This window comes from Martes martes, assembly GCF_963455335.1.
Source record: "Martes martes genome assembly, contig: scaffold_416, whole genome shotgun sequence".
NCBI lineage: Eukaryota > Metazoa > Chordata > Mammalia > Carnivora > Mustelidae > Martes > Martes martes.
In genome coordinates, this window is record NW_027666670.1 from 261 (window position 1) to 27,088 (window position 26,828).

The following is a 26,828-nucleotide window of genomic DNA, read 5'->3' on the forward strand; positions in this document are numbered from 1 at the left end:
GGACAAAAAACCTTCACCTTGACCTGACCTGAGGAGGAAGCACCAACATTCCCCCTAGATATGCCGGAGGGAAAGTAGTTACTTGAGGAAAGTAGCTACTTGAGGGGATCAAAAAGTCCAACAGTGGAAAAAAAGTCACTATGTATGAACGCCTCTGAATGTAAACAAAATGTGTCATTGTTTTTTCTTGAAGCAATTAAGGAACACCACATACCCTTAACTCCCACAGACCAGGGTCAGTCTGTTCCTCATAAATGGTTCCCACCTGGTACACACCGTTTCTGGGTCAGGGCAATCGGGGCAGGGCTGCAGCCCATGCCGCCTCCCAGAGGCGCACAGGGCCATAGTAAAGGCTCTGTTAAGGGCTGCAAAGCCAAAAACCTGTGGAACTTTAGTAGCCCTGAACCGATTTGACCACAGAACTCTGTTTTCTGGTGGAGTGTTTGTTAAACTCTTGAGGAATCTGTGAAGTATGGTATCTCGTTGGCGGCAGAACTTACACTTAAGTCCTTCAGTTCTTGCTTCAGGGTGTCTATCGTTTCTGTTTTCTCACAGACCACTGCTCTTAGCTCCTGGACCTGGATCATGAGGTCAGCTACAACTTCCTGACAAGGACAGAAACAGTATCTTCATATCCAAAAACATGAAGGACATTAAAACAACAAATAGTTTGTCTTTCCTAATGACAATAAGAGAAATCAAATTTGTTTTAGCAAAATATGTCACCTTATATTATTATAAGTTTGTATTTTAATGGCTTTATTCTATTTTACTGAATCATTTGCTTTGGTTTTTCTGGATGAATTAGAGGAAGGTATATAATGAATCTACACCTAATTTTACACTTGGACCTACATATTTTTTTTACTATTCTGGTGAAAATCAACAGCAGGGATTTGACAGTTTGCATTACGGGACTCAGAACCAACAAGAAAGGGTCCTACTAACAGCATCCTAGTTAAAAGGGGAAGAAGGTATTTCAGACACAGTACCATCAGAAGGGACAGAACAGTTTGCTCTTGCAGTGACATGGAGAATTAATTAACTTAAATAGAAGACCTCCTTCTCTGGCAATCTCAGAAGATGAACAAGGTCTAAGTGTCTATGAAAAGCTAGCTGCCAGTCACCCTGGAGGCAGGAGTCTGGACCGTTAAGGCATCACTCATAAAGACAATGCACAGGGACGCAGCTTGGGCCTCTGCCAACCTTGTCAGCATCTCTAGACTTCTCCAGAGAACGGATTAGTTTCTCCGTAGCACATAAACTCTCTTCCAGATTCTGTACTTTTGCCATCTGTGGGGGAAAAAAATTATTTTAGTTATATTTTTAGAAAAAGAATTAAATCACAAAGTTCACCACACACACACATAGGGGGAAAAAAAAGGTGATGCAATCTTTTTTTCACATTATACAGTGTTCACTAGGGTAACACTCGAAAAGGAGAAGCTGGGTTAAAAGGCGATGATTTTGTGGGTTCCCTCTAGGGGATCACCAACAATGTATGATTATAGCTATTTAGGAATTAGAAAAACAAGAGTTCAAAAATAATACAACCAAGCAACAAGTCCTTTTTATTACCAATTTTTGACAGCTGAAATCACATTTCTAACACACCTCTTCTGACACCAGGAAGAGAAGAAGTTATAGACCTCCAGTGCTGGACTTAGAGCGCAGGTCACTCACCTGCTGCTCACACTTGGCCATCTCTTTCTGTTTCTCCTGACGCACGACCTCAAGAACTTCTAAGATTTCTCTGGAAGGCAAGAATTATCTTTTTTACTCATGACTTCTTCCAAGGGAAACAGGAACCCGTGTGTTTGTACAGAAGAGATTCGATGAACTGCAAGGAACTCTGTGCGGCACACACTTGGCGTGAGGTGGTGTGTTCCCGTTTCAACGACTATTAAGAGAGATCCCATCTTTGTGCTATGAGTTTCTTTTTCTTCAGAGCACTTACGACTTGTGGACCTAAGCACTTGTTTATTACCTATCTCTCTCTGCTAGAATGTAAGACTCACGTGGACGGGGATATATTGCTTACTGTCTTACCTCTAAAGAAATGTTCTGGCATTTACCAGAATAGTGCCTGGCTTATTGGGAGATCACCTAGTATATAAGCAAAGACTAAATGTTAGCTGTCTCCCAACTAGGATGTATGCCCACTAGATGTATAAACCCCTGTATCCCCAGGCCTAGAGGGGAATCTGAGTCATATTAAGAACTCTACAAGTATCTGTTGAATAAACAAACACAATTTCTTCTCACTTGAGTAATGATCATTCTGTTGGCTGAGGCCAAGAGACTGACAGATATCACCAAGGGAAGGAACTGAAGAGAGAGTGGGAAGAAAGACAATGGCATTCATATTAAGAGACCAGGAGAAACAGAAGAGCTAGAAAAAGAATAGTAGAAACAGAAATAAAAATCAGTCCCCCCATTCCAGTTATAAAATTACTGTGATTTATTTAGAGAAGGCCCTAAGTTCTGATCACCACCAACTGCTACTCGTTTCAAGCTTACTGAGTAAGTTTCTCTATATACCCTCTTACACAAAAGAATCTGATATTCATTTCAGAATGGTTAAAAAGATAACTTTACAGGGTAGTAGCAATAAAAAAAAATAACTCAAGTTAATGTTGTAATAAACGATACTCTAATCAACTAACGGAAAATATAAATAACACTCACTTAGAACTGTTCTCTTTATCTTCTTCAAATTGTAATAATAATTTGTTATTGCGTTCTTTTTCTGCCTCAAAAAGCTCCACCAAATTCTAAAAGACAATGTCATATCAGATTTTAAATAATTGTTACTAACAATGTGTAGTCAACAAACACATCAAGTACCTTCTAGTTGGCAGGCGAGAGGGGCCAGGACAGGAAGTTAGGAAGAGGTCAAAACAGGCCTTGCCCTGCGCTCCAGGCAACAGTCACACATCCAGGACAAAAGCACCAATAACCAATACCCTTCTTAACTTACATTCAGATCAGATTTCAGAGTTTCATTTTCTTTTTTGCAGTTTTGGAGGTTTTTTGAAAGTTGGTCAATTTCAAACTTCATTACTTCTTGTAAGTTGTCATAGGAATCCTGTAGGCAGGCTTTGCTCTCAAGAAGCTTTTCATTTTCTAATCTTTATCAGGAAAACATTTTTACAATGGTAAATATAAACAGTAAATGCAGCTCTGCTAGTCAGATTATCAGCAGTTCCAGTTCTCCCATCTACAGACCATTCCCAACTTACAGAAGCCCTGACAGGTGTAAATTCCTCGTGAACTTGTGTGGAATGTCCACAGTGCACAAACACGGAAGACACATCGGATCCACAGAGCAACGTGACGGGGATGGAAGAGACAGGGTGGGCACGTTAGCCTGTAGCCGTCTACCTCCTCATTCCTCCTCCTGTGGTCTCGAGTGGACAGGCAGAACTGATGGGCAGGTTAGGATCACGCATTCATTTTAGGGGGTTCCGGACCGAACCCTCCCTCATGTAAGCTGGGGACTGGCCATTAAGGTGATAGCTCATCTCCATCTATTTATCACATATTCTCTCAACTCTAGGAAGATTTTAAGATGGCAAACGTGGCTTTGATTTGAGCAAGAGAGTAAACGCCCTCAGACAGAACAATCTCTTAAATCATATGATTATTATTTCCTGCTTTCTAGGTTCTCACCCCCTCGTTCCTCTCCGCACAGGCTGTGACGCACCCAAACAGCCAGAGTTCAGCCAAGAACTCATCAACAATGAACCTGACTTTGCACCATCCAAAACAGATGTCCCAGCGTACAAATAGGTCATTAGACGGGGATCTATCTGCTTTACTAACTGGAAGCAGGGCAGAAGCAGCAAGTTACAAAGTGGTATAAATCAGCTGCTAAGACAGACATACAGACAAGAGACGGGAAGGAGGGAGAATGTGTGTGTTTACGATACAAACTGTATATATAAAGCAGCCAAATGATTCAAGAAACACAGTGGGATTGTGCTATTTCATGCAGAGGCCTTCTCAACGCCTGGAAAGCCACAGAGTACAAGCCGCCCACAGAGTGATGCACTCGGTGTCAAGCCTGAGACACCGAGAAAAATTAAGTTATATCTTATTTAAATAGTGTGGAAATGCTCCCGATTTTTAAGACAGAATTTAAGTACACAGTTCAGATACAGTGGCTTCTTAACATTTTAGATCTAGTTCAACTGACATAGAAACATGAGGAAATGAAAATCCAGTGAGATTAGTGACCTTTAAAAAAAAAATCACAAAAAATCACCAAAAAAAAAATCACAAAAAAACTTACAACAGACCCAAGATAAGAGTCAGGGATTCAGATGTTAAAAACAAATGCCATGTGTCAGAAAAAATGACAGCACACCATGGGTGACAAATGGCCACTGGCCAGAGCCTTGGTGTTGGAGAAAGAGCACGGGGCAGTGGAGGGCATGCTACCTTGGCACACACCCCTGTCCTATGGGGAAGGAGTCATTTGCATGGCAGGGATGGGATTTTCAGAGGATGTGAACAGATTTTTATAAGAAAGCTCTCAATTTTGAGAATGCTATGCTCAATTTTTTTTTTAAATTTTATTTATTTGACAGACAGAAACCACAAGTAGGCAGAGAGGCAGGCAGAGAGAGCGGAGGAAGCAGGCTCCCCGCTGAGCAGAGAGCCCGATGCAGGGCTCGATCCCAGGACCCTGGGATCATGACCTGAGCTGAAGGCAGAGGCTTTAACCCACTGAGCCACCCAGGCGCCCCTATGCTCAACTTTTTAAAGCCACGCCGGGCAGGCCCAGCAAAAACATGTCAAGGGATGGATATGGTCTGCAGATCTCAAGTTTTCTTCCTCTATTTTAATTCCCTATATATGCAGATTGAAATCTTTGCCACGTATCTCATGCTCACAGTATCACATGCCAGATGTCCACTATTAAATTACTGCCACAGACCCATGGGATGGCATCAAAAACACAAAATGGTTTTACAAAAAGTTGAAATGAGCAAGAAAAAGAACAGTAAAAACAAACAACTGAAATCTGTCACCCCTTTGTTTCAAGATTACCAGCACTGACTCCCACCAGCCTCTGGCGAGTCACTGTGGACAACAGTAACAGCTCCTGATCTGGTCGGCCTTGTACTGCCCCTACCTCCAGGAAGAGCGTACCTTTCCCTCTGGAAAAGGCTCATCACCTATGTTGGGCCTACGCCACCTCAAACCCTTGATGAGTGACTGGTCCATAAGCAGATGACTCCAGCAAGACCAATTCTGATTTTCCCTGGGATTGATACACGGCTTCTGGGAGAGAGAATTTCATTGCTGGGTGAGGCAATCTGTTCCCTGTCACGTAAAGGCGGGCCCTCAACAGTAGGACAGAATAAGGGCAACATACTGAGGCAGGCAGAGCAGGGACTGAGGGAGGGAGAGATAGAGACAGAGACAGACAGAGACAGAGAGAACGTGCACTGACAATATCTTTTGAGACTCAATCTAGTTTGTTCCCAAAACCCAAATCACCTCTAGGCCTCCTCAGTATTGTGAGCCAGTAATTCACTTTTTTGCTCAACTAGTTTGGGTTGGGTTTGCAGCACCTGCACGGCAAGCAGGCCTGGGCTGCAGGCCAACCAGGCAAGGGGACACCGTCACAGAACAACTCTACCTGACACTGTCCAGTTGTAGCTGCGCATGCGTGTGTCGGTCAGAAAGGCTACTCAGTTCCTTCTCCTGACTCTCTCTGAATGAACTATACTCCAGTTTCACGGAAGACAGCTCCTTGTCTGCGGAATGAAGAACGACTCGCAGGTCATGCACCTCACTTTTCAAGACTAAAAAACAAACAAAACGAATACTCAACAGGTTTCTTTACATCAATTTTTTTTTTTCAAACAGAGTGGGCAAATAAGTTCGATGGGTATCTTCGCACAAAGAGCAAAAACAAGTTGAAGAGACCAATTTTTTTTTTTTTAAGATTATTTATTTATTTATTTGACAGACAGATCACAAGTAGGCAGAGAGGCAGGCAGAGAGAGAAGAGAGGAAGCAGGAAGCAGGCTCCCTGCTGAGCAGAGAGCCCGATGCGGGGCTTGATCCCAGGATACTGGGATCATGACCTGAGCTGAAGGCAGCGGCTTTAACCCACTAAGCCACCCAGACGCCCCGAAGAGACCAATTTTAAGTTAAGATGTTAAACAAGCAAGTGGTTGGTTTGTAGGAGCATGGAGATTATTTTCTTCCCTCCCTCTTAGGATTTTTTATATATTTCTATGAAAAAGGGAAGAGTTAACATCTGTCCCTGATTTGCAGGTCACCTGACTGTTCTATGCTTCTCCCGTGGCACATGCATGAAAACTTAATATAAGGGAAAGAAATCAAGAAACTTAGCACATTCTAAGTGACCTGATCTTACTTATTGAAAACTCCTTGGTAATACACTTCTCGAAATGGGTTAAATGCTTCTGGGTCTTCTAAGGAAACTCCAACTGGAGGTAAAATTAGGTAACTCCTTAGAGCAAAGGAAACACAACAGCTGTCTTTTGTCGGCTTTATTATAAACTGCTGCAAACACTGATGATAGAAGAAATACACTGAAATACTGGGAATCAAGTGATACTCCCACCTTCATGGATATGTACAAATATCTAATTTATGCTCTATTTTGTTACTATCAAAACATTATTCATCTTATGATTTCAAGACACTTCATTTTCAAAGCAATATTAAAACTTTCAGCCAATAGTTCGATCACTTGTTTGTGAGCTGTCCTGGTGCAAATTCCCCTTTATGATATATGACAATTACTTACCACTGTCATGCAGACTCAAGTCTGGTCACCTAAATAAAAACAAACAAAAGTACTGGGGTGCCTGGGTGGCTCAGCATGTTAAGCCTCTGCCTTCGGCTCAGGTCATGATCCCAGGATCCTGGGATCAAGCCCCGCATCAGGTGCTCTGCTCAGCAGGGAGACTGCGTCTCCCCCTCTCTCTGCCTGCCCCTCTGCCTACTTGTGATTTCTTTCTTTGTCAAATAAATAAAATCTTTAAAAAAAATAAAAAACAAAAACAAACAAAAAACAACCCACCAAAAACACAGGGGCAAGATTTATTCATAGGAATTAAAAGATACTGAGTTAACGGTATTCAGATCCCAAAGCTCCCACTTGTTCGAACTTACAGTCATTCTTAGTCTGAGTGTCTCGAAGCTGCATTTCAAGGGCATTCAACTGCGAGAGATGCTCTTGCTGCTGTCTGACCCAGTCAGTTCTTTCTGATGAGAAAAGCTTTGAGAAAGAGATAAATTTACTGGAAAAGGAACACCGGCATGCTAAGATACACTCCAAATCATTATCTATGTCTGTTTTAAAAATCTAGTTTAAGGTCTCTGATAGGAGAAAACTGGCCATTGCCATGAATTACAGTGAGGATGACCAACAAAGGGAAGGACCACTGTAAGCACCTGGGCCGTCCATCTTGTCTCGTTCCGAGCTAACGACAAGGCGCCTCTGCGCTATCGACAATGGGAGCTAGAATTCAGACTAGGGGTGTGTGTGTCATCCTCAGAGCAGTGTGTGAAGTGACACAATAAAGAATACAACTCAAATAAGCATTGACAAAGGCTCTGCGAAGTCGCTTTCATCTTGCGATACTGTCGCTTTGAGGGTTTGGCTCATGTGTTTCCTGGGGCCGTGCTCTGGGTCTCACCTCCTGCGACTGCAAGGAATGGTGTTCCAGTTTGTCAATGTGCTGCTGAAGTCTGACGTTCTTATGCTCTTCCTCATCCAGCTTTGCTTGAAGGGCACTCATCTGTTCCTGCAGCAACACAAACACTTCTTAATGGAACTCTCAAACATTCCACTGTCTCTTCTGCATTAGAAGAACAAAAAATAGGGGTGCCTGGGTGGCTCAGTCGGTTAAGTGTCTGCCTTCGATTCAGGTCATGATCTCAGGATCCTGGGATCAAGCCCCGCATTGGGCTCCCTGCTTAGCAGGAACCCTGCTTCTCCCTCTCCCACTCTCCCTGCTTGTGTTCCCTCTCTGGCTGAGTCTTTCTGTCAAATAAATAAATAAAATCTTAAAAAAAGAATTTTAACCTCACATGGACAAAGATATCAAAGGCCACTCTGGAATCAGAAAACAATTTCAAAAGATTGCACTAATGACTTCTCATGTCTCAGAATTACACTTGTGGTCCGTCAAAGTGGAGAATTTGAAACACAAAGGGAAAAGGTGATTAAAATTAAATGGGTTCAGTCATAGAGCCATTCTGAGACTTCTAAGGCTGCATGTGAGTGACTTCACCAGAATGCTCTCCAGGCCTTGGAAGGGACAAAGTTTTGGAATTTGAGGGTGGTCTGGCTCACTCTTAAGTTTCACTAGGAAGCAGAAAACGTTTTAAAAAAAAAAAGAAAGAAAGAAAGAAATCCAAATAAATAAATAAATCACCAAATAAATAAATAAATAAGTCACCAGAACTCTGGGATAAGCACATTTCAAATGTTCTTTCAAATATACCAAAAATTGTCGGAAATTTGATCTGTAAGATTCTTTCCATTATTTTAATTTTCTTTAGCACATACAGTACTGTGCCATATCAACCAGTTCTGGAACCTGAAGCTGGTGGCAGACTGGTCTCTTCACATGTTAGAGACCCAAAGCCTGAGGAGGCTATAGTGTGGGACTTGCTAAATCCTGCAAACGACGAGAGCAAAAGCAGGCTGATTGCGAGGACAGGGGCTTTCACACACCCATATTTAGAAACGCAGTCTTAATACTACATAGCTTTGAACACTACAAATTACAGAATTGAAATGGTAAGGGAAGTCTGTTTTCAATGAACGTCTAATGACTTATGTTTTCACAAACCAAAAAAACCAAACATTACCTGCACCATTCTAAGCTCTTCAGAAATGGCCTCAAAAGCTTGTTCATTCATCTCAGGTGGAACTGGCTCGTTCAAGATATTATCATTTAACTCACTGGAACTCTGAGTGCCCGCATGGCCAAAGTTCCCCACTTCAGGGCTTAATTTTGATACCGGTCGAGACCAAAGTTGAAAAGCCTTGGTTGGTGTAGTTATAATCTGTAGCAAAAAGCGATTATGAAACAGCATTAGCACACTGTGAACAAAAGAGCAAAAGTATTTACTAAATGTGTGAACGGAAAGGATAAAATTGAAATTCTAATAATCGAAAGAGTATCCTCAAGAGGCAGCTGAGAAATGCCTAAGTAGAAACAAATATAGCAATTTAATGTGGTCTCAAGCAAAATTCTAGTAAGATTGTTAAAACTGAAACTTAATAAGCGGTTTCCAAAGTTCAAACAAAGAATAAAAGGTCAAGGAAAGACAATTAAAAATTTAGGAAGACATCCCTGACCCACGTAAAAATACATTATAAGGGTACAGTCATTAAAACAGTGATCAGCATACAAATAGTTAAATAGGACACTCAAAGAAAATACATAGAGAAAGTGATTTATATGTGGAAAGTTCAAATTAATGAGAAAAACAAGGACTATTCAAAGTTAAATCCCTATGTAATACCATTCAGAAATAAAAAGGCAGGGGCATCAGGGTGGCTCAGTCGTTAAGCCTCTGCCTTCAGCTCAGGTCATGGTCCCAGGGTCCTGGGATCGAGCCCTGCATTCGGCTCCCTGCTTGGTGGGGAGTTTGTCTCTCCCTCTCCCACTCCCCCTGCTTCTGTTCCCTCTCTCTCTAATAAATAAATAAAATATTTTAAAAAGTAAAAAAGCAGATGAACTAAACATCTCAATGTAAAAAGAAAATTATAAAAGTAGTTTAAGAAGTAGAATATATTGATGATCTTGAGATTGTCTTTAAATACATAAAAGAGGCTCTCTGCTTCTCCCCATTCAACAGACAGTCTGCATTTCTGGTGCAGTTCCAGCCGCGTCCCCAAGACATGATGACATAATGGCGGAGGTCAGAGTAAACAGATTCAGCGTATTGGGCACCTGGTCACCAGGGCTGCTTTTAACTCTGGCAAAGTGGATACTGTTGCCATTAATGACCCCTTCATTGACCTCAACTACATGGTCTACAAGTTCCAGTATGATTCCACCCATGGCAAATTCCACAGTACAGTCAAGGCTGAGAACAGGAAACTTGTCATCAATGGAAAGTCCATCTCCATCTTCTAAGAGTGAGATCCTGCCAACATCAAATGGGGTGATGCTGGTGCTGAGCATGTTGTGGAGTTCAATGGGGTCTTCACCACCATGGAGAGGCCTGGGGTTCACTTGGAGGGTAGGGACGGGGGGACAGTCATCATCTCTGCCCCTTCTGATGATGCCCCCATGTTTGTGATGGATGTGAACCATGAGAAGTATGACAGCTCCCTCAAAATGGTTGGCAATGCCTCCTGTACCACCATATGCTTGGCCCCACTGGCCAAGGTCATCCATGACAACCGTGGCATGGTTAAGGAACTCATGACCTCAGTCCATGCCATCACTGTCACCACGACATCTATGGATAGCCCCTCTGGGAAGCTGTGGCATGATGGCAGAGGGGCTGCCCAGAACATCATCCGTGCTTCTACTGGTGCTGCGAAGGCTGTAGGCAAGGTCATCCCTGGGCTGAATATGAAGCTCACTGGCATGGCCTTCCATGTCCCTACCTGCAACATGTCAATCATGGATCTGACCTGCTGCCTGGAGAAAGTTGCCAAATACAATGACATCAAGAAGGTGGTGAGGCAGGCATCAGAGGGCCCCCTCAAGAGCATCCTGGGCTCCACTGAGGATCAGGTTTGCCCTGTGACGTTAACAGTGACACCCACTCTATCATCTTTAATGCTAGGGCTGGCATAGTCCTCAGTGACCTCTTTGTCAAGCTCATTTCCTGGTATGACAATGAATTTGGCTACAACAACTGGGTGGTGGATCTTATGGTCCAGATGGGCCTCCAAGGAGTAAGAGCTGTCTAGACCACCAGCCCAAGAGACAAGAGGAAGAGAGCCCCTCAGCTGTTGGGAAATCCTTGCCCCAACTCATCCCCCAACACACTGAGAATCTCCCAACCTCTACCCAATTTCCACCCCAGACTAACTGAGAAGGAGAGGGTCTTGGGGAGCTCTATCTTGTACCATCAATGAAGTCTACTGTACCCAGAAAAAAAATACATAAGTCACAAAGGTAGAATAGGAATAAACCTGGCTATATCAAAATTTTAAAACCTCTGTATAACAAAAGTATCACATACAAAGATAAAAGACAAGCAACATGGCAGTAGCATGGCAGAATATGTTGGCAATAGTATATGACATACTATTATGTTAAAATAACATGTTAACATGTTAAAAACTACAATCAGAAGACAAAACAACCAGTAAGAAAACGAATTCTTTTTTTTTTCTCATAGAAAAGGATATACACAAATGGACAGTGATCATAGATGTGTGACCTCATCAGAAATAAAGGAATAAGAATTAAAATCTTCAAAAGATACCATTTCCATCCATCATACAGTCATATATTAAAGAGGCAGACAACACCAGTTCCGGGGGCTGGCACTGGGCAGTGAGTGCTCCCACACCTCCTGGGAGAGCACATAGCACAGACACCTGGCAGGCAGGACCCCAGTGCTGAGACATCAGAAGATGACCACGCCTTCACAGACTCTCCCCAAAGAACATTCGCACTGGCAACCACCTATACAAGCCAGGGGTTGTCCAAAACATGGAAGCCTAGATTTAAAATGAGGTAGAGTTCTACGTACTGTGTAATATGGGAAGACCCAAGGCATATCCCAGAGTTAACAAAAGCCCACTACAGAGTAACATATGTAGGATGATTCCATTTACATTTAAAAACAAAAGCTCAGCTAAAAATCTATGAAATAACTCTCCATATTTTCCCAGTCCCTACATATATACTGTGCAAAACTGCCAAGCAAGGATGCCTGGGTGGTTCAGTCGGTTAAGCATCTGCCTTTGGCTGAGGTCACGATCCCAGAGTCCTGGCATCAAATCCCGCATTGGGTTCCTTCCTCAGCAGGGAGCCTGCTTCTTCCTCTTACTGCTCCTCTCTCTGCCTGCTGCCCCTCCACTTGTGCTCTCTCTCTCGCTGACAAATAAATAAAATCTTAAAATTTAAAAAAAACTGCTAAGTAAAAATATTCCCAAACTGAGAATAAATTACCCCCACGGATGGGGCGTGAAGGACTACATTAGAACCAGATTGGCAGCAGTGCTCAAGATGACCTTGAACTGAAACGTACATATGTATGTATATCTCTTTTAAACAAGAAAAATGTATTCATAAAGTACTCTCATGTAACTGAGAATGAGCATCAACAAAAGCTCTGAACTGCTATGCTGCTCTTGGTAAAACTTTTAATCACTTCGGTCTTATTTGCTAACCTATAAGTGGAAGCAGCAGGACCAGCCTGCCACGCACGCTTCAAGCTCTCCAATTCCACTGTGCTAAGGGGTTACAGACACAGGATGAGAAAACATTTGGCCATGTTCCACAGTTAATTTAAAATAATTTCCTACACAGATTTTTAAAAGGCCATCATTTTTAGAGAGCAAAGAAAAAAATTCTACTTTTATTTTAAAAAATTGCATTTTTCAGTTTAAATACATGGTAATACATCCATACAACAGAATCCTGCGCAGCTGTCATAAAACGAAAAAAAAAAAAAAAAGGAGGGAAAGTTCTTTTTTTTTCCCCTGTAGTCAAGGGACATACTCAGAAAGACAAAAGACAAAAACAGAAAAACCCAGGTGTAGAATGTTTTGTATAATATGCTACCACCATGTAAAATAAGAGAAAAGGTATAAACAAGTGGGACTACACCAAAGTAAAAGGTTTCTGCACAGCAAAGGAAACAATCAACAAAATAAAAAGGAAACCTACTGAATAGGGGAAGATACCTGCAAATGATACATCCAGTAAGACTTTAATATCTAAAATATATAAGGAATTCCTACAATGCAACACCAAAAAACCCCCAAATAATCCAATAAAAAATGGGCAGAGGACCTGAATAGACATTTTTCTAAAGAAAACATCCGGATGGCCTACAGACACATGAAAAACTGCTCAACATCATTCATCATTGGGGAAATGCAAATCAAAACTATGGTGAGATATCCCCTCATTCCTGCTAGAATGGTATCAAAAAGACAAGAGACAATGAATGTGGGCAAGGGTGTGGAGAAAAGGAAACCCCAGAGCAATACTGGCAGGAAGGTAAATGGCACAGCCACTGTGAAAACAGTACAAAGGTTCCTCAAAAAATTAAAATAGGGGTGCCTGGGTGGCTCAGTGGATTAAGCCTCTGACTTTGGCTCAGGTCCTGATCCCAGGGTCCTGGGATCAAGCCCCGCATCAGGCTCTCTGCTCCACGGAAAGCCTGCTTCCTCCTCTCTCTGCCTGCCTCTCTGCCTACTTGTGATCTCTCTGTCAAATAAATAAAAATCTTAAAAAAAAATTAAAATAGAAGTATAATATGGCCCAGCAAAATTCTACTACTAGGTATTTACCCAAAGAAACTGGAAACACTAATTTGAAAAGATAACATGCAGCCCTATGTTTTTTGTAGCATTATTTATAATAGCCAAGATATGTAAGCAACTCAAGTGTCCATCAACAGATGAACACATAAAGATGTGCCACATTTATACATATGTGTGTTTATGTGTATATAGACACACCCACACATACACACACGTTGGAATATTACTCAGTCATAAAAAAGAACAAGGTCTTGCCATTGGTGACAACATGGATAGATCTAGAGGGTAGTATGCTAGGTGAGGTAAGTCAGATAGAAAAAGACAAATGCTATCTGATTTCACTTCTATGTACAATCTAAAAAACAAAACAAACCAGAAACAGATTCATCAATACAGAGAACTGGTGGTTGCCAGAAGGGAGAGGGCTGTGGAGGATGGGCGAGATGGGTAAAGGGGATTAAGAGGTACAAACTCCCAGTTATAAAATAGATAAGCCACAAGGAGGTAATGCTCAGCATAGGGATGAGAGTCAACAATCCTGTGGTGACTCTGCGGTGAGTGATGGTGTCTATACCCACTGGGGAGCACTGCACAATGTACCGAATTGTCAAATCACTATGCTGCACACCTGAAACTAAAATAATATCGTGTGCCAACTGTACTTCAGTTAAAATTTTAAAAAAAGAAAAAATTGAAAGATGGAAAATCAAACTCCGAAGGACTTGTTGACAGTGACTGCCTCCAAAAAGGGGCTTGGCTGGTTGGCAGGAAGGACAGCACACAGAGAGGAACCATATCACTGTATACTCTTTGTACCTTTAAAAATTCCGGCCAAGTGGGGCGCCTGGGTGGCTCAGTGGGTTAAGCCTCTGCCTTCGGCCCAGGTCATGATCTCAGGGTCCTGGGATCGAGCCCCGCATCAGGCTCTCTGCTCAGCAGGGAGCCTGCTTCCCCCTCTCTCTCTGCCTGCCTCTCTGCCTACTTGTCATCTCTCTCTCTCTCAAATAAAAAAAAATAAAATAAAATAAAATAAAAAATTCCGGCCAAGTGAATTGCCTATTCAAACAGATGAGTAGTTTCTTTTAAAAGCAGTCTCCTAAAAAGTGACACCAAAAATATCACTTCTGAACAGTAAGCATTAGAAGGGCGCCTGGGTGGCTCAGTGGGTTAAGCCTCTGCCTTCAGCTCAGGTCAGGATCTCAGGGTCCTGGGATCGAGCCCCGCATCGGGCTCTCTGCTCCGCAGGGAGCCTGCTTCCCCCACCTCTCTCTGCCTGCCTCTCTGCCTACTTGTGATTTCTCTCTCTGTCAAATAAAATCTTTAAAAAAAAACATAAAAATAAGCATTAGAGATAAACATCTATTTTTAAGTTTAAGCTGTATAAGGAAGGATTTTTCAGCCTTCAGAGGATCTGGTAGAAAAGCTCAATCCCCAGCATCAGCATCACTACCTCCTTCATCTTTGGCTTTTCTCTAATTCTCACATGTCCACACATTTTTTTTTCTTTTAGGAAGGCAATGGTTGTTTAGGGAAAAAACACCCTTCTATGATGACTGCTGATACCCTGGATCCTTTAGTGGTCTCTGGCTCTAGGATTTCTGTTCTTGCACCACAAGCTGGGAGCACACGGCACTTTACAGCCATAGCTACGGAGATCCCCCGGCTGCCCAGTGCTCTACTATTTCACTCAACGCTCTAGAAAACCCACAATCACATTCTCCTCATCCCCAATTCGGAGACCATAAATAGGAGGTTCAGAAGTTAGGAAACCCTGCCTAAGGTTAGTGACAGATTAAAATCTGCACCCAGGTCTGACTCCAAATGCTGCATTCTTTCCCACCCCACCCCGCCACTGGAGGCCACTGGAGGCAGACATTAGAACACCAGGACCAGAGTCAACCTGGGGGCACTGTCTGCAAGGGATTCTAGCATATCTGGGGATAATCTGTGCAAAGTCTCTCCATTATTAACAAAATAAGATCAGACTTAGTATTGAAGAATTGCTTCAGACCACCTACCTTAAGTGTTTCAGCATGAATTTTATTCAGCTGAGAAACTTCTTGTCGCTTGTAGGCTTTTGTTGCTTCCAAAAGGTTTTCGAGATTAAGGTTTGCTTTTTGCAAAGACTGAAGCTCTGATTCCAATTCTAGCTGCTTTTTCCTAAGGGATATTCAAAAACTGAGTATTTCAGGTAATAAGTAATGTCATACACTTGTAGAGTACTTTACACTTTATACTCTCACATAACTTGATATTTATCCCTCTAAATCTGAGATATTCTCAGATTATTACCCTCAATTTCCATTTGGGTAATATTTGCTATGAGAATTAACTACAGTATAAAGTATTTGACTAATAAGTGGTAGAGCTCCAATTCAAAAGCGCTAACAGTCTGTGATGATACCACACATGGCATGTTATTTTTAAAATAAACACTTTCTGGGGTGCCTGGGTGTCTCAGTCAAGTGAGTGTCCGACTCTTGCTTTCAGCTCAGGTCATGAACTCAGTCGTGAGATCGAGCCCTGAACTAGGCTCCATGCTCATGCTCCCTGCTTAGGATTCTCTCTCTTCCTGTGCCCTTTACCTCCATGTGTGCTCTGTCTCTCTCTAAAATAAATAAATCTTTTTAAAAATGTAAAAAATAAAATAAACACTTCTTTCTATTTTAGGATAGCATAATCTTAATTATACTATGAATGTGGCTTATCTTTTTTTTTTTTACACAAGGAACATTAAGAATATTAACCTGTAATTTCTAAAAATTCTGATTTAATTCATAACAACATTGATTTAAATTTGGTAAACAGATACAGGTGTATTCGTGAAAACATCTGTATCGGGGCGCCTGGGTGGCTCAGTGGGTTAAGCCTCTGCCTTCAGCCCAGGTCATGATCTCAGGGTCCTGGGATCGAGCCCTGCATCGGGCTCTCTGCTCAGCAAGGAGCCTGCTTCCCCCCAACCTCTGCCTGCCTCTCTGCCTACTTGTGATCTCTGTCTGCCAAAAAAATAAAATCTTTAAAAAGAAAAGAATAAAAAAAAAGAAAACATCTGTATCATCTAGTTCATTAAACATATTAAGGAGCTTTTTCTTCATGTCAAAACAAGGCAGTTGCTATATGAGAATTAATATTTAACGTAAAATGCTCAAATGGTCAGTGTTAGGGGCGCCTCGGTGGCTCAGTCGTTAAGCATCTGCCTTCGGCTCAGGTCATGATCCCAGGGTCCTGGGATCGAGCCCCACATCGGGCTCCCTGCTCTGCAGGAAGCCTGCTTCTCCCTCTCCCACTCCCTTGCTTGTGTTCCCTCTCTCACTGTGTCTCTGTCAATAAATAAATAAAACCTTTAAAAATAAATAAATAAATAAATAGTGAGTGTTAAACGCTAAAACAAATCCACACTCAAAAATACTGAGACAGGTAAGCATGAATGTGGATTTTTACTTTACCTCGTTAGTTCTTTGTATTCTTCATATTCTTGCTTTGAATTATTCAGCTCTGTCTGAATTTGCAAGAGTTGTGCTTTCAGCTTCTCGGTGTTCACTAATGAACATGGCTCCTTTGGAGCTTTAGGAGAAAATCCTTGTTGACCTGGTAATAAGGAAACAACTTGGTCTTTGAAAGAGAAAGAACAGGGGCGCCTGGTTGGCTCAGTGGGTTAAAGCCTCTGCCTTCGGCTCAGGTCATGATCTCGGGGTCCTGGGATTGAGCCCCGCATCGGGCTCTCTGCTCAGTGGGGAGCCTGCTTCCTCCTCTCTCTCTCTGCCTGCCTCTCTGCCTGCTTGTGATCTCTGTCAAATAAATAAATAAAATCTTTGAAAGAGAAAGAACAGAACCCATTTTCTAAGTTCTCTGCCGGGCATTAATTTTGAAGCAAAGAAGGGAAAATGAGAGATGGATTGGAAAGTGGATCCCAAAAAACAAGAGCCTGTAACTCAGCCGGAGACAAGACACCATACAGTGTATCAAACAGTGCTGGAAGTTGTTTCTGAGAAGCTGAGAAGCCCCAGGATGCAGGGGCATATTGAAGGCAACACCTTTGCCATCAGGAGAAAGGGCAAACCACGAAGTACAGCACGCACCAGGCCGGTGAGACGTCAGCAGGCCAGTACTGCAGAAATTCGTGCTAACAGATAAAGTAAACAGTCAATAAATTACTTAGGAAAGGAACCAAAGAGCAAAGGCTAAACGTTGAAAGAGCTTGGGGTCATCTAACTGGTAGGAAATATTTTCAGGGATCGCTTAGGACCAGATGGATATGTTGAAGAGAGTTCTGACAAGTTTCACTGCGGAAAACATCATGTAAAATTGTTTAGAGAATGATCTTTGTTTAGAAGATGGTGGGTTCTGGGTGTTATGTGCAACTGATGAATCACTGAACTCCACCTCTGAAACTAATAATATATTATGTGTTAGTTAATTGAATTGAAATAAAATAAAATTTTAAAAATAAATTAATTTTAAAAAAAGATGATGAGATCAAGAAATGACTATTAGTATCTTTCAAAGGCAGTCAGTCAAGGAATTATTTGAGGTCAAAATGGCCAACAAATACAGACCACTGTAGGGAAAAATAGCTAAATTATACACAAAAATCAACCTTAACTTTACATCTAAAATCAGTCTCTCCACAACAAATTTTTTTTCTTTTATTGAGTCATAACAGAGTGGAAGACTTGAAAAATGAAAAATTTAAAATGGACACAAACAGGCTGTTATGACTGCAGAATGAGATTAGAGTGTTCTCAATTTCAATCTGCAGTGACAAAGGCTGAGATGGAATCTGATAAAAGCCCACACACACACAAAAAAAGAGCCCACGAAAATATTCACTCTGAGAGTGGGGCAAACAGACTTTGTTGCCAAGTCCCAGGGCATTAACACCAGTAGCTGCCCAAAGTGTAAGCGAGATGTGATGCCAACTAAACCACTTTTCAGAGCAAAAGCAGACAGAAATAATGGAGAACTAACAGCACATGCTGGCCAGTGTAAAACTAACAGGGTCTGGCCGGCACCCACCACCTCAGGACGCAAGCACGGAGCTGGGATCAGGAGTCTGACCTAGAGACGCCTCTCACACTGTACAGACCTTAGCCAGACAGGTAAACGTCGTCCACTTGACATTCATCGGTGTTCATTAGTTAAACACTTTTCATTTCAGATAGTTAAAGCAGGAAAAATTTCATTTAATAAAAATTAAGAGAAATATCTGAATCAAACTTTTAGCAACAAAACAGAACCATAACAAGAGTTTCGTTGGTACGTCTCTTAGCCTGCATAACTCACTACTACGAGATTTATGAGAAAAAAGTTTGGGAAACGCCTTTTGGTAACAAAAAAGCCTAAGTATGTACATAAGAAATTAGCACACTCGGTGGGGGCCTGAGTGACTCAGTTGATTAAGCATCTGCCTTCAGTTCAGGTCATGATCCCAGGGTCTGGGGATCTAGCCCTGCATCCGGCTCCCTGCTCAGCAGGAAGCCTGCTTCTCCATCTCCCTCTGCTGCTCCCCCTGCTTGTGCTCTCTCTTTCTGTCAAATGAATAAATAAAATCTTTAAGAAAAAAAGAAAGAAAGAAAGAAAGAAATTAGCATACTAGGTCTTAAGGCCAAAAGGAAGACCCTACCAGCGAGTCAATAAAATGCCTTTTCAACAGCGCGCCCCCCTCCCCCCCGCCACCGCGTCCCTAGAAGACACGCAGACGATGATCATTTCTTACCCTCGTCCTTTTTCTCTGTGCCAGATAGTTCAAAGAAAGCTTTTTCTAGTACAGCAATGGTCTGGGCATCCATTTCTTGGGCTCTTTTCACAGGCTCTAATAATCTCAATCTTCTGTTCTCCTCCCTGAGGGAATGGTTTTCCATAGCATATTTTGCAACTCTGGGATGGTGTTCTATCTGTGACATAGAACAGTTACAGACTTACAGACAGACAGACATTTCCTCAACAACCAGTCTTGCCGCCAAGTCATTTGGAAACATTAGGAAGGCTGCACGCTCTGCGGGCAGTGGTCGGCTGCAAGGGCTATGGACAGCAACCTGGCATTTGTGACCACACCGAGCATGTACGTAGCCTACGATGCCATTATTCCGTGTCTGGGCCTGTGCCTTGAAATTTTCACCCAGGCATGGGCTCATAGGGAGAAACGTGCAAAGGTGTACACTGTGGCCAACCCTTCATGCAACGGGGGCTGTTGACATTAACACACTGTAGCGAAGAAGGATATGCTCTATCGACCAGGATGCCACCTCCTCCGAGATATATTAAGTGAAAGAGGCAGCAGCAAAGTATGTATGCGAAGTTGCCTTTTGTGTTGAAAATGATTACAAAAGTAAAAATATCCATATTAGTTTGAATATGCATAAAAAGCCTCAGAAAAGTACAAAAGCCAGAAACAGATTTGATTTTTTTTTTTCCTAATGATGTGCCTGTATTAACTACCCATCCTCCCCAGGGAAAAGGAAAACCAGCACCAAGAAGTTGGAAGGGCCCCAAGGTGGGGGGTGGGGAAGAAGTTGGAAGGACCCCAATGTAAAGAGACTGCTGATTCAGACAACCACAACTGCTCACCGGGACAAGGGACAAGGGACACTTGCCTGCTGGGTGGGACGCTAACGCAGCATCTCACATAATTCCTCCCCCCATCTTAATTTTACCATCATGGAAAATGGGGGGAAGAAGTTGTGCAATCATACAAGTCAGCTAAATTCATTCAAAAACACTTTTCTGTTGTATTAACTCACATGAATTTGGTGGCAAACTTATATTTGCCCTGAACCTCCCTTCTTTTTAGAAATACCGCCAATGTCATACACTCACTTGTTCCCGCAGAGTCTGGATTTCATCCCTTAATTCCGACAACAAGCGATCCTGCTCCACAGGCAGAAAACTTCCCCGGGATTCTTTGAGGAGCTTCTCCAGGCGCATTATTTGATCCTCTCGGAATTTCACAATCATTTTATTAGATTGAATAAATTTTTCTTTTTTGAGGGTGAGGTCTTCTAACTGGGTAACTTTCTCTACCAGAGACTTAAGAAATTCATAATTTGGTTAAGCATGAAAAGGAATTCAGTCTCCCTGAATTTCCACAAACCAAGCAATAAATACTAACTTCACACTTAATCCCAAGGGCAAAATTAAACTTTCCACAGTTTTTCTTCATTTTCTTTATTTACTTGTGCCATTTATTTCACTCAGAAAGGTGCCATAGAGCAAAAGCCTAAAATATCCGGAATGCCCTTTATACCGACTCGGTTTCCTACCTTCTTTTCCTGTTCAGATTTCTTAAAGAACAACATCGCCTCTTGAAAATACTTCATGTAATTAGTCTGATCTTTGTCTGTAATTGATCCAGTAAGAAAGAAAAGAAAATGGAAAAAAATGTTTATCTCTCAAAATTTAGGACCAAGTATTGAGCTAAAACAGCCTCTGACTGACTGCTCTCAATCAATCAAAAAGAATCAGACTGTCGTCCCCAGATTACAGATTTCAAATCAATCCAATCTACATGTTAGCGATTCTTTGAAGAAAAATAAGTTCTTTCGTCCTGTTTAATAAACATATACATGTTACATATGACTGAATCCTGGAAGTGGATCTAAATGAAATTAGTATCTTTTTTTAGCACCTGTAAGGAATGAATTATTCAAGATTATTTCTACTCCTCCTTCCGATCACATCCACAGATATGGGGATATCATGGACATATGGTATCTGTTACCTGGTTACAAAGTATGGGCATCTCTAGTTTTACTGTGCTTTGCTCTACCATGCTTTGCAGATACTGCATTCTTTACTAGTGGAGAGTTCGTGGCAACCCTGCATGGAGCAAGTCTACTGGTACCATTTTTCCAATAGCATTTGCTCACTTTGCGTCTCTATGTCACATTCTGGTAATTCTTGCAACATTTCAACATTTTTCAGTATTGTTATTACATTTGTTACAGTTATCTGTCTGGGGATCAGTGATCTTTGATGTTACCACTGTAATTACTTTGGGCACCACAAACCATGCCCATATCAGACTGCTTGACTGCCTGGCTCTTCCCATCTCTCTCCCTCTCCCAGGCCTCCCTATTCTGAGACACAACAATATGGAAATTAGGCCCTTTAATAACCCTACAATAGCCTCCAAGTGTTCAAGTGAAAAAAAAACAGTCGCACATGTTTCACTGTAAACCTAAAGCTAGACATGATTAAGCTTAGTGAGGAAGGCACACCGAAAGCCGAAACAGGCTGAAAGCGAGGCCTCTTGCTCCGAACAGCTAGCCAGGCTGCAAATGTGAAGGAAAAGTCCTAGAAGGAAGTGGAAAGTGCTACTCAAGCGAATCCATGAATGATAAGGAAGCAAAACAGCCTTATTGCTCTTAGGGAGAACTTTTAGTGGTCTGGATAGAAGATCACACCAGCCACAACATTCCCTTAAGCCAAAGCCTAGTCCAGAGCAAAGCCCTGACTCTCTTCAATTCTGTGAAGGCTCAGAGAAGTAAGGAAGCTGCAGAAGGAAAGTCTGAAGCCAGTGGAGGTTGGCTCATGAGGTTCAAGGAAAGAAGCCGTCTCCCTAATGTCAGAGTACAAGGCAAAGCATCAAGTGCTGATGTTCCTCTACTGGATCTGGGCAAAGTCAACTGAAAATCTGGAAACGATTCACCATCCTAGATGCCATTAAGAGTAATCGTGATTCAGGGGCGCCTGGGTGGCTCAGTGGGTTAAAGACTCTGCCTTCGGCTCAGGTCATGATCCCAGGGTCCTGGGATCAAGCCCCGCATCGGGCTCTCTGCTCAGCAGGGAGCCTGCTTCCCTTCCTCTGTCTCTGCCTGCCTCTCTGTCTGCTTGTGATCTCTGTCTGTCAAATAAATAAATAAAATCTTTAAAAAAAAAAAAAAAAGAGTAATCGTGATTCAGAGGAAGAGGTCAAAATGTCAACATGGAATTTGGGAGAAGTGGATTCCAGCCCTCGTGGAGGACTTTGAGGGATTCGAGTTTTCAGTGGAGAGAATAACCGCAGATGTGGGGAAAACGGCCCGAGAACTAGAACCACAAGTGGAGCCTGACGATGGGACTGAATTGCTCCAAGCTCCTGATAAAACATGAATGGATGAGCAGTTGTTTCTAATGGAACAACAAGGAACACAAGGTTTCCTGAGCTAGAATCTACTCGTGCGGAAGACTAGTGCTGTGAATACTGCTGAGATGACCACAAAGGGTTCAGGGCGTCACATGAACTGAGCTGACAGGGCAGCAGCAGGGCTTGAGAGGACCGCCTCCCATTCCGAAAGAAGTCCTGTGGTGGGTAAGGTGCTATCAAACAGCATTTCATGTTACAGAGGAATCATTCGCGAAAGGAAGAGGCAATCGATGCAGCAAACTTCACTGTTGTCTTATTTTAAGAAATTGCTACAGCCGCCCCAGCCCGCAGCGGCCACCGGCCCGATCAGTCAGCAGCCATCATGGTACAAGCAAGACCCTCCGGCAGCAGAGAGGTTACAGTTGCTGAAGGCTCAGATGGTGGCTAGCATTTTTCAGCAATTGAGTATTTTTAAATTATGTATGTACGTTGTGTTTTTAGACGTAACACTACCGCACACAATATACTACAGTATAGTGCAACCTAAGTTTTATTTACTGATTGGCTTTACTGCAGTATCGGCTTTACCGCAACGGTCTGGAACCGAATCTGCAGAATCCCTGAGAGACGCCTGTACCGTGTTCCTACGTGGGTAAAACAAATACGCTTGTTCAAAAATGGGGGTAGCTTTACTGTACTGTGCCTGTCATCGGAGGGTTCTCAAACTAATATCCGCATGTGGTCTTCCTCAGGATGAAGGACACTGTGTTCGTCTCACCTTTGGTCAGAAAGCTTTCTGGTAGTAGCTGCCCTGAAGTAAACTGGGCCAGCTGATCTTTGAGCCTCTTCACTTCAGCCTGGAGCTGGCTCACATTTCCTTGGGTGTCTTCATTTACCACTGCCTGTTCAGGAATTTTTTAAAAAGCATTAAAAGAATACTCTTGAGTCATACAATCTTGTGTTTCTATTTGGTATAGGATCTATTTGGTATAGGATCTAGAGTGACAAACACCAAACAAAACCGCACTCCCATCCCACAAACAGTCGCAAGGCCCCTAGAATCACAGTGTGCTAGAGAGGGGAGGAAGCCTCCCTTCCCTTTGCCTCATACCTACAGCCACGGGCTCTCCTCCCTCACCACCCCTCCTGGATGCTCCCACTTAGGGGTCCACCCTGTTGGGCTGGGCCACCCAGGGATCTGGGTCTGTGCACCTAACACTGCCTTCTTCTTGGGACAGCCCCAACCCCATGGAGAAGAGCAAACAGCTCTTCCCCTCTGGAAGGAGTAGCCCCTCCCCTCTGTCTTGGCCCACTCTAAGGGGACGATGAACAGCAGAGCTGGCCTGAGCTCCATCAGCTTAGCAGAAACCCCCTTCTCCAAAAGAATCCACCCCTGTATTTCCTAACAGCCCTCCTGAAGAGAGGAGTTGGTTGGACAGCTCTATTTCTGTTTTATTACCACACTAAATGTTATTTTAAAGAAACATTTCTTGAAGAAATTATCTTAAAGGAATGACTTCTTTAAGATAGCTTTTTTTTTTTTTAAGATTTTATTTATTTATTTGACAGAGATCACAAGTAGGCAGAGAGGCAGGCAGAGAGAGAGGGGGAAGCAGGCTCCCCGCTAAGCAGAGAGCCTGATGCCGGGCTCAATCCCAGGACCCTGAGATCATGACCTGAGCCAAAGGCAGAGGCTTAACCCACTGAGCCACGCAGGCCCCCCATAACTTTTTTTTTATTAAAGATTTTATTTATTTGAGAGAAAACCAGTGTGCGTGCACACGTGTGAGTGTACCAGCAGGGGGAGCTGCAGGCAGGAGATGTGGGACTCAATCCCAGGACCCTGGGATCATGACCTGAGCTGAAGGCAAATGCTTAGCCAACTGAGCCACCCAGGTGCCCCTCGTTAAGACAACTTCTAAGAGGTTCAAAAAGGCCCATAAAACCTACAGGGTGATAATAAGAGCTAAGAGCTTAACTAACAATCAGCTCAAAGGGCCCAGCTGTGAAATACCCAATATCCTAAAAAGGGAGGAAAACTTTCTGACACAGTCCCAAGGTCCCCGTGTTCTTGTCTTAAGCCAGGTCTGCCCACTGGGAAAAATCTAAACAGCACATCCTTAAATGAGTCCAAGATATCCTAGTCACTTCCCACTGGTAGGCTGCAGAATAGGACTTACCATTGCTAATAATTTGTACTAAGGCTCCTCCTGGTTTTACCGTTTGATGTATTCAGCAGCCATTTCTAGTTGCTTCTGATGCTTACTGCCAGTCTCATTTCAAGGCACTCCCTGTACATTCTGACATCACTGCCCCATCAGTGATATCATAATCCTAATTATCCCTGCTGTTCTCCACTCTCCAAAAACTCCTAGTAAGTCCCAAGAGACAGGGTCAGGAAGCCCTAGTGATTTTTCCTCCTTATATTATGAATACCCCACTACAGAGTCATAATCCAATAAAATAAATCAACAACTAGACCTATACTATTCTGACTTATCCAGGAGAAGAGGCAACATGGAGCTCTTTACTTTTACATGCTAAGATGATCACGGAGTCTACTTGGGGGACAGAAATGACCAACTTCTCCTTCGAAAGAAAGAGGAAATTAATCTGCCAATTCATGGCACTGTGATTCTTTTGTCTAGAACCAAAGGGGCCTCCAGCCTTTCCAAAAGAAGTGGGGGACCCCCTGCTCCAAGGGCTGTTAAAGAGCTGCTTGCTCATGGGCCAAATACATCCGCCATCTGTTTTTGTAAGTAGAGCTGCACTAGAACACAGCCATGTCCTTACGTTTGCGTACTGCTGACAGCTGCTTTCTCACCACTGAGGCAGAGCTGAGTAGCTGGGACAGATGCTATCCAAGAAGCCTCAAATATTTACCTTTACAGAAAAGCTTCTTTGGCCACTGGTGTACACAAATATCAAGGAAGCTTCTTATATATAAGAAAAATGGGGAGGGACGCCTGGGTGGCTCAGTGGGTTAAAGCCTCTGCCTTCGGCTCAGGTCATGATCTCAGGGTCCTGGGATCAAGCCCCACATCAGCTCTCTACTCAGCAGGGAGCCTGCTTCCCCCATCCCCACTCTCTGCCTGCCTCTCTGCCTACTTGTGATCTCTGTCTGTCAAATAAATAAGAACCTTTAAAAAAAAGGGGGGGAAATCCTTGCAGGTACAAACAACATAAAAGGCAAAGCTTGTCAACATCAAACTGTCTTCATAGTGAAGCCCCAGCACACACAGACACACATAGACACACACACACACACACACACACACACACACACACACCCACCCACCCACCCACCCACCCCTGTTAGCAATGGTTTGGGTAAATATAGTCTCTAACCCAGTTAGAAAGGAAAAACTCTGCCTTCCTCTAAGAAAAATCAAGCCAAACAATACCAACCATAAGACCTAATCTAGATCTCAAATTTCCTTGAGCAATACAGAAAGCTAGGAAAGATGAAACAAATCTTGCTCAGAATTAAGCTTTCAAAGAGAAATAAATAGAAGCTAGTGTTTATATTAGGGCAATACAAGCTTAAGCACTTTTCTAATTTACTTAATTGTACTCAGTATTTTACCTTATTTTTAATCAGCTTGGCTCTCTGAGCAAAATTAAGTGTTGACAGGGTTTCCCCAAAACACCTGGATCCGGGATGAACATTTGCGATTATGGCTGTTTTGGCATTGCCTCCAAGGGAATCCTGTTTAATGATAGGAATGGTACACATTTTCAGGGAAGAAACCACAAGAACTTTGTTAAGCAAAGAAAATGGACATTCTTACCACAAAGGCTGAGAGAGTACATGACTGTCAACCACAGTGAGCATAACCCAAAAAAGGGCCCAGGAAGCCAATGGTCTACTTTACCCGAAGTAAGAAGGTAAGTTTGGAGTCTCTGTAGCAAACGTGCCTCTGTTTTCCATTACCCACGTCGACAAGCGCAGTAATCACTTGGCCCAGGCAGCTTAACGACCGGTTTATGTTACCTGCCTCCTAACGGGAAAAAGAATAAAAATCGAGATGCACTGGTTTCATTTTAGTATTTTGAATTAAAATATGCCTAGCAGTGAATTTTGACTGGAACATCAAGTCATGGACAATATTACCTTTTTTTTTCCGGTCATGGACAATATTACTAAGGATAACTGACTTCCCACCAGATGTCCTCAACTACTCCCTAACCTTTTCCTATTTGACCCACTCTGCAATTTTCGTATTCAAAGAAAAACACAGAAATTATGTAAAGAAAAAAAAAAGCCACCTCATGATTCTAGGAGTTTTAAATTGA

The 26,828-nt window shown here is 42.7% G+C and overlaps 1 protein-coding gene and 1 pseudogene across 2 annotated transcripts in view; one reads left to right on the forward strand and one right to left on the reverse strand.

Moving 5' to 3' along the window:
* Window positions 1-500: 500 nt before the first annotated feature.
* Window positions 501-26,828, reverse strand: part of LOC308337849 (kinesin-like protein KIF15) — a gene marked incomplete at both ends in the record, with an annotated part of 32,559 nt that continues 6,231 nt past the window's right edge. Inside the window, 17 exons of the mRNA XM_080831392.1 lie at window positions 501-605; window positions 1,207-1,293; window positions 1,684-1,753; window positions 2,689-2,774; window positions 2,981-3,131; window positions 5,651-5,816; window positions 7,162-7,267; window positions 7,689-7,796; window positions 8,869-9,066; window positions 15,487-15,628; window positions 16,915-17,056; window positions 19,185-19,362; window positions 20,285-20,494; window positions 20,728-20,804; window positions 23,311-23,434; window positions 26,119-26,241; window positions 26,408-26,533. Coding sequence (XP_080687518.1) covers window positions 501-605; window positions 1,207-1,293; window positions 1,684-1,753; window positions 2,689-2,774; window positions 2,981-3,131; window positions 5,651-5,816; window positions 7,162-7,267; window positions 7,689-7,796; window positions 8,869-9,066; window positions 15,487-15,628; window positions 16,915-17,056; window positions 19,185-19,362; window positions 20,285-20,494; window positions 20,728-20,804; window positions 23,311-23,434; window positions 26,119-26,241; window positions 26,408-26,533 — 2,199 coding nt within the window. The remainder of the gene's footprint in view (window positions 606-1,206; window positions 1,294-1,683; window positions 1,754-2,688; window positions 2,775-2,980; window positions 3,132-5,650; window positions 5,817-7,161; window positions 7,268-7,688; window positions 7,797-8,868; window positions 9,067-15,486; window positions 15,629-16,914; window positions 17,057-19,184; window positions 19,363-20,284; window positions 20,495-20,727; window positions 20,805-23,310; window positions 23,435-26,118; window positions 26,242-26,407; window positions 26,534-26,828) is intronic.
* On the forward strand, window positions 9,465-10,933 carry LOC308337850 (glyceraldehyde-3-phosphate dehydrogenase-like; annotated as a pseudogene). Its single transcript has 2 exons — window positions 9,465-9,521; window positions 9,933-10,933. The product of its transcript is annotated as a glyceraldehyde-3-phosphate dehydrogenase-like (transcript).